This window comes from Rhopilema esculentum, chromosome 7 (assembly GCF_057945365.1).
Source record: "Rhopilema esculentum isolate cy_ngs chromosome 7, ASM5794536v1, whole genome shotgun sequence".
Lineage (NCBI taxonomy): Eukaryota > Metazoa > Cnidaria > Scyphozoa > Rhizostomeae > Rhizostomatidae > Rhopilema > Rhopilema esculentum.
The window spans coordinates 13,178,273-13,186,173 of NC_142821.1; the positions used below are offsets into that span (position 1 = coordinate 13,178,273).

Sequence of the window (7,901 nt, forward strand, 5' to 3'; positions counted from 1 at the left end):
GAGAAGGTCCTCTACGAAAAAGAAGCCTAAAGGACGTTCAGCTTGGCAACCTCTCCCTAATTAAGAACCGATGATCTTGTAACTCCCCTCCCCCTTTGAGTGATGGCAGCAATTGATATATTATCAATAAATGTCCATGGACCTCGAGATCGGAAGGAGTCAGTTGTATTTTTGCAGGAAACTTACTTCTGTGGCCGATGGGTCAACCTTATATTAAGACACAAACGATTCAAAGCTTCAGTTTTTGAATATCTATGCCCCATGCCAAATAGGTGAAAGAACTGCCTTTTTCGAAGGCTGCCCCACACATCAGGGGGGGGGGGAGTTCCAACAATCATCGGAGGTGATTTTTATTGTCTAACTAATTTATATCTCAATAAACTAGGTGGTGACAGCCAAGCAGGTTCCTTAGCCATAAAAGCTCTAACTGTTCTAAGGGACTTTAACCTTATTGATATCTTTTGTTCAATGCATCTGCCTGTAAGTTTACCTGGACTAATTCAAAAGTTTTATCTACATTAGATAAATTTTATGTTTCTTCTGATATTCTAGCTAATACAAAACACTGTGAGATAACAGTATTTCCCTCTTCTAATCATGATGCCCCTTTATGTTTTTTAAATTTCCAAACTCGTCACCTCGAGGCTGAGGTACCTGAAAATTCAACACAAGCCTCCTTGAAAATGAAGAATTTACATGTAATATAAGAGATTTTTTGAAATTTTGGGTTTCTTGCAAAAAAGACTTAACAGACAAACTAAATATTTGGTGGGATATAGGAAAAAAGAAAATAAGAAACCAATGCAAAAGTTTTCAAAACGTTTAGCTAAGGAAAAGAGAGAAAAAAGCACCATTTTAGAAGAAAAGCTGCAACGGGGCAAGAATTTCTCCTAATCAAAAGGAAAAAGAAACTGTTCCCCTTATCAGACGAGAAATAGAAGAATTAGATCTTATCAACATTAATGGTGCATGTATCAGAGCAAAAGCCCCTGAATACCAATCAAATGAGAAATCCCAGTAAACACCCAGTCTTTGCATATGCTGTAAATTTTTGGACTGGTTTATATCTTCATCATGTCAAGTAAAATTCTGATATGAAGAACACTCTTTTCACATGTATATATATTACGTTCTGTAACAAAAATGTAATTTAGAATTGTATACTTTTTCACATGTATATGTATATATATATATATATATATATATATATATAGATATATATAGATATATATATATATATATATATATTAATCTTAGTAAAAATATTGTGATTTGGAAATGTAACTTGTATCTCATTTAAAATGATAACACGCATTTTACACTACATGTTTTCTATTCTTAAGTTCATCTAATTATAATCACACTTATTAACTCTTTCATCTCCTTAATCTCAAAATCATCGCAAAGATTATCATTATTAAATTATTTATATCAACTTTGTATATAAAAAAAGTTGCTATCTGTTTTCTTCCAATTACACGGTTTACTCTTTTTCAAACACAATTAATCTTTTTCATGGTTTCTTCTAATTGCTGGAGTGGCAAGATGCTCCCTGTTAGAACCTGTCGGTACGACAAACCACGCCCACTGCCGCAGGTACCCTAACGATAAGTGCTTTGGCTCTTGGCTTCCGCCACTAGCTAAGGCATGGCCGAGAAGCCCGATACAATCATCAGTTAGGATACACTCATGGGTATAGATACACCACCATTAACATAACATGTAGAAAAGTTTGAATCTCCATTTAACTATGTATTGGGGAGTTTTAGAAAAACAGGAAAGGAAAATATCATTAAACTTCTTACTCATAACACTAAATGTAGTTAGGTTTGACTCTATATCTAACCATGTATTAGGACGTTGAAGTAAAATGGAAAAGGGTATGTCAACTTTACACTTCTTACTGTTGTCTGTGTATGTGCGGATAAAAAAATGACCACTTCAACAGGATTGGCAGGCGAAGCTACTCAATAACCTTCTAAATTATTCACTAGACTATTTCCAATAAGCCGCACTTTATGACTACAGAACGCAATTTTTGTACAGACCATCAACAAGCCAAAACTTTCAAGACTTAGCTTCAAATTGAGATTTTTAAACGCAATTTTTTTAACAACGAGAGAAAAGGCCATGACTGAGCGGAAACCAAGTTACGTACACCTGAGACTTGCCTGTTTGCTTGAGCAACACAAGGGTCAACCTAAGATGTGTCCAAAATGTGACAGCAGGACCAATCTTACAGCAAATTGCTCTATAAAAAGGTGTTTCAACTATGGGTGTATCAACAATATTAATACAGTCTGTATTAGGGTTGTGGGTCGCCTGAGCACAATCTTGCTCAGTGCAATACCTCATCCTTCTGGGGCCTAAGTGGAACCAATGATGCAGAGTCAATTCCTGACACCCCAACATAAACCACCTTGGCCTTTGACCTGTTGGACCATGAAAGTGAGCGTCCAACAACGGATGTTGGTGCAACTCTGGCTTTGTCAAGACATTCGACTATGACTCCTGCATAGAAGGCGTTTCTTAAATGACAGAGGGAGAAAAAAGCATACCTTACCCTGATGAGTATACAAAAGAGGACCTTTGCAAAATGTTTGAATACATCAAACAAATATTGCTATTTGGACCCACTACCAACAGAAATTTTGAAAACCTGCATTGATGTATTAATTGGTCCAATAACAGCAATTGTAAACAAGTCATTATCATTTGGGGAATTTCTATCATGTTGGAAATGTGCAGTTGTCATTCCTTTACTGAAAAAAACTGGGGCTGGATCTTATCTGCAAAAACTATCATCCTACAGCAACCTCTCTTTTGTTTCTAAAATAATAGTAAAATCAGCATTGCCCCAGTATGTTCAGCACCTGCAAGCACTTGGGTTGTACTCAACTGAGAACTCTGCATACAAACACTATCATAGTACAGAGACATTACTTGCTAAAGTTTTTTTCAGACATTATGAATAATATGGATAAACAGAAAGTGACCATCTTAACTTTACTAGACCTAAGTGCTTCTTTTGACACAGTTGACTTGCAAATACTGTCAGAAATCTTCCAACAAAGATTCAACATATCAGGCACAGTTTTAAATTGGTTTATCTCGTTTTTAAAAAACAGAGAACAAAGTATTATGATCAGGGACACACTATCTGAAATTTACACGTTAAAGTATGGAGTATCCCAAGGGAGTTGTGCAGGTCCTGTGGTATTTTTGGGATATTGAGCTCTTTGTTTGACATATTGAGCTCATGTGACAGCTTATGCAGATGATACACAGCTTTATCTTGGTTTCAATCCATCTTGTGCTGAAGAACAAATAGAGGCAGTAAATGATATTGAAAACTGCATATCGGACATTTGTGCATGGATGCTAACTCGTCGCTTCAAAATAAATGACAATAAAACTGAATTGTTAGCTATTGTTACAAATCAACAGCTAAAGGTACCAAATCTGTCAATACAGGTCGGATCTGCTGAGATTAAAACGTGTGACACTGCAAAAAATTTTGGCGTAATATTTGATAACAAAATTACCTTGGAGAAGCACGTAATAGTATCAGTAAGAAGGCCTTTTCTCAGTTGAGGCTTTAAGACAGATTAGACAATATTTGACAAAAGAAGCCACAGAATCATTGGTCCATTCATTTGTTACATCAACGCTTTTTGTAATGCACTGCTATATGATGTTCAAAACACCTGCTAGATAAATTGCAAAAGATTCAAAATTGTGCAGAACGAGTTGTGATGGGAAGTAGTTAATATGACCATGTAGAACAGCTTCTCAAAGCTCTGCACTGGTTGCCGATAGCACAAAAAATAGATTTTAAAATTGGATTGTTGACGTATAAATGTCTAAATGGATGTGCACCGAAATATCTTGTTGATCTTCAGGAAATTCAGGAAAGTTGCAGAGTACTGAGATCAAATAAAAAAAATAGGCTGAAGTTACCAATGACCAGAACTAAAACACTTGGCACCAGAGCTTTTACATAAGCTGCTCATGCAGTATGGAACTCTTTACCAGACAACAAAAAGAACACAAAATATGTAGAAACTTTCAAGAGGCTCCTGAAAACATATTACTTTGAAAAAGCGTATAATTAGTGTTTAGGGGGGGGGGGGGTTTGAGTATAAGCATGGACATAAACATTCTTCTTCCATTGTTTTTATAGGTATAGAAGGTAAAAACTAAAAAACCAATATGTGAATAAAAGTATAAAATCCAAAATAGAAGAATGAGAAAAAAGGAGATAAGGAGTAGTCACTACCACCTGGTCACAGCCTCAAACTCCGATGGGGGGTGGTTGTGTGTGCCCATATATGTTTTAAACAATTAGCTTGTAAGTGGGCAGAAAATGATAAAAAAGCAACTCATCAGCCAGAAACCCACGAGGGACATTTCGGGGCTTTAATTCGGTATGTCCGTTTCTCGTGGGCGCCCCTCGCAATCCTGCCTCCAGGATCACGGTTGCAAAATAAATATATACGCAAATAAAAATGAAAATTAATAATCAGTGAATGCCGTACCTTAGGTGTAACTGTGCCTCTAGTGTAATATTTACATATTGTAAATTTTAAGGGCGCATGATGCTTCAAGGGCGGCTTTGTATTGATGGCCTATTTTAGAGTGTACCAATCGATCCTTGAGGTTAGGCCTTCTGGTGAGGGCTAGAACCGGTCTGGTGTCATTCCATATTTGTTTAAGATAAGCATCAGCTGAGATCAAGTGCCAATGTTTAGTAAGGACGGAACCTATATTTATAGTTTTTATGTCGAATGGGACAACAAAAGGTAGGACTTGTGGTTTTGGTGGAGGGGGTTCGAAGTTGAGGTGCTGAGGGGTGGTTTCATTGTTGGCGGGGTTTCCTGGGAAGAGGAGCTCGTATTGGGTGACATATGTCAGTTTACTAAATTCGGTGGTGATATCTTGAGATTCATAACCTCTTATGATTAGGTTTTTTTGGAGTGCTTTGAGGTGTTTGTGGAGTTCATTGTTGTCTGTGATCAAACGTCTGAAGCGAAGTGCTTGGCTGTAAATAACACTTTTTTTACACGAAGGTGGGTGGAAAGATTTAGCATGTAAAAGGGTGCATATATCAGTGGGTTTCACGAATAGGGTGCTTTCCAGGAGACCACTGTTGTTATTAAGATAAATTGTGGTGTCAAGGAAATTTATTCTTGCTCTAGATTGTTGTGCTTCAAATTTAATCGTGTTGTGCACATTGTTGGTATGGGCAAGGAATTCAGTGAGGGAAGCTTCATCATATTGCCATATCATGAATATATCATCGATAAATCGTTTCCAGAGTAGAGGTTTCTTCCCCTCGGGGGCTGTGGAGAGGATATATTGTTCAATAACAGACATAAAAATGTTTGCAAAGTTTGGGGCAAAAGGGGTACCCATGGCAGTGCCATGTGTCTGTAGATAAGGCTGTCCATTGAAGGAGAAATAATTCCCTTTTAGTATAAACTCAAACATTTGTTGTAGGTGTGTGGCTGGTAGAGGTAGTCCAGTGGCATAAAAATCAATTAACGCCATCATGCAGTGTAGAATACCCTCATCCTGTGGTATATTAGTATAGAGGGATTTAACATCCAGGGTAAACAGGATGATACCTGGTGGAAAATTATGTCTCTCTCTAAATATAATTTGGAGAAAATGATTGGTGTCCTTGATGTATGAGGGTATAGTTTTAACAATCGGTTTTAAAAAATGGTCCAGAAATTTGGAGAGTTTCTCAGTGGGTGAGCCACACCCCGAGATTATTGGTCTGCCCGGTATGAGGTCGTTAATCTTTGGCTTGTGTATTTTTGGTAAAAGGTAGAATTCGGGGGTGCGGGGGTGGGGGCTTGGTTCAAGGAACTCATAACATTGTTGTGTGAGAAGATTCCGACCTAGTAGATGTGTTAAGAACGTTGTGATCTGGGTGGATAGCAGCTGTATTCCATCAGATTCTAGTTTACGGTAGTGGAGGGGGTTGGACAGCTGATTGTTAGCTTCCTTAAGGTAAGCCTCTATAGACCATAAGACAATGGCTCCTCCTTTGTCCGCGGGTTTGATGGTTATGTCCTTGCGGGTGCATAAAGTTTTAATGCTCTCAGTTTCTATTGGGGTAAGGTTATAGGGTGTAGGGTTAGCAGCTGACCTTATGATCTTGTTGATGTCGACGGAGATTTTATCAAAATATTGTTGTAATTGAGGGCAGACATCATCAGGGGGGGCCCAAAATGATTTCCTTCTAAAGGGTTCAGGTACCGTCCTGGGGGGATGGGAGTGGAAAAAATATTGCAGTCGCATTCGGCGTATAAAGTCATCGAGTCCTTGTAAGATGAGATCATTGTCAACCGGACCGGGGGCAGGAACAAACGATAGTCCCCTGTTCAGCAGAGATATCTCACTTGTTGAAATGTGAGCTGAGGATAGATTGACAATGTTATTGATTGGTTTAGTGGCCAGGATGGCCTTTTTGAGCAGCTTTTTGTGTGCATTTTTAGTTAGTTTATTGGTATGTTTTCTTCGCTTGGTGCCAATGGTTTCCCTGAGTATGGTGCGTTTGGACGCTGTGCTAGGATTGGCCGTGTACATATTGCAATCTAGATAGCAGAATAATGAGTACGAATAAAGCAACATCGTTTATAGGTAGACAGAGTTTAATATTGTTGATGAAAAGGAATTAAAATAAAAATATACAGCTAAGCATGTTTGTTATACCATAATTAAGCAGCAAAAAAATGTTTTGTTAAATTTAAAGTTAAGCGGCAAAAATACAGAAAGAAAATAAGGGGGGGGAAGAGGAAAGAGGAAACAATGTCAAAAGGTGGAGTACTGGTGTTGCCTCCTGGGCCGTCTTCGCGGGTGCTGTGTGTGTCTCTCCCTGTTCCCAGGGGCGGACGCTGCCTGTCTCTTGGCATTGCAGTTTACTATTCTAATTATGTCCGGATTATAATGTTCTTCCATCTCTGACCGGACTTGTGTGGCTTTGGCCTCCTCCTCTCTGGCCAGATCCAGGTGGTGGGATGCCATTATGTGGCAGATGTCTTTGCGGAGGTTCGCAATGGCCTCGTTTAGCCGGGTTGCGTTTGGGTGTGACAGGGGAAGAAACCCCGAGGGGAAGAAACCTCTACTTTGGAAACGATTTATCGATGATATATTCATGATATGGCAATATGATGAAGCTTCCCTCACTGAATTCCTTGCCCATACCAACAATGTGCACAACACGATTAAATTTGAAGCACAACAATCTAGAGCAAGAATAAATTTCCTTGACACCACAATTTATCTTAATAACAACAGTGGTCTCCTGGAAAGCACCCTATTCGTGAAACCCACTGATATATGCACCCTTTTACATGCTAAATCTTTCCACCCACCTTCGTGTAAAAAAAGTGTTATTTACAGCCAAGCACTTCGCTTCAGACGTTTGATCACAGACAACAATGAACTCCACAAACACCTCAAAGCACTCCAAAAAAAGCTAATCATAAGAGGTTATGAATCTCAAGATATCACCACCGAATTTAGTAAACTGACATATGTCACCCAATACGAGCTCCTCTTCCCAGGAAACCCCGCCAACAATGAAACCACCCCTCAGCACCTCAACTTCGAACCCCCTCCACCAAAACCACAAGTCCTACCTTTTCTTGTCCCATTCGACATAAAAACTATAAATATAGGTTCCGTCCTTACTAAACATTGGCACTTGATCTCAGCTGATGCTTATCTTAAACAAATATGGAATGACACCAGACCGGTTCTAGCCCTCACCAGAAGGCCTAACCTCAAGGATCGATTGGTACACTCTAAAATAGGCCATCAATACAAAGCCGCTTCTCGAAGCATCATGCGCCCTTAAAATTTACAATATGTAAATATTACACTAGAGG

At 38.8% G+C, this 7,901-nt stretch overlaps 1 protein-coding gene across 1 annotated transcript; it reads right to left on the minus strand.

Moving 5' to 3' along the window:
* Positions 1 to 216: 216 nt before the first annotated feature.
* On the minus strand, positions 217 to 7,585 carry LOC148960023 (uncharacterized). Its single transcript, XM_089109133.1, has one exon. It carries the CDS (start codon positions 6,640 to 6,642, stop codon positions 4,570 to 4,572), a length of 2,073 nt encoding a protein of 690 aa, XP_088965259.1. The 5' UTR covers positions 6,643 to 7,585; the 3' UTR covers positions 217 to 4,569.
* Positions 7,586 to 7,901: the final 316 nt, after the last annotated feature.

What these genes read in the sequence shown, in the direction of transcription:
- LOC148960023 (XM_089109133.1), bottom strand. Translation starts at nt 6,642, where the DNA reads ATGTTGCTTTATTCGTACTCATTATTCTGCTATCTAGATTGCAATATG.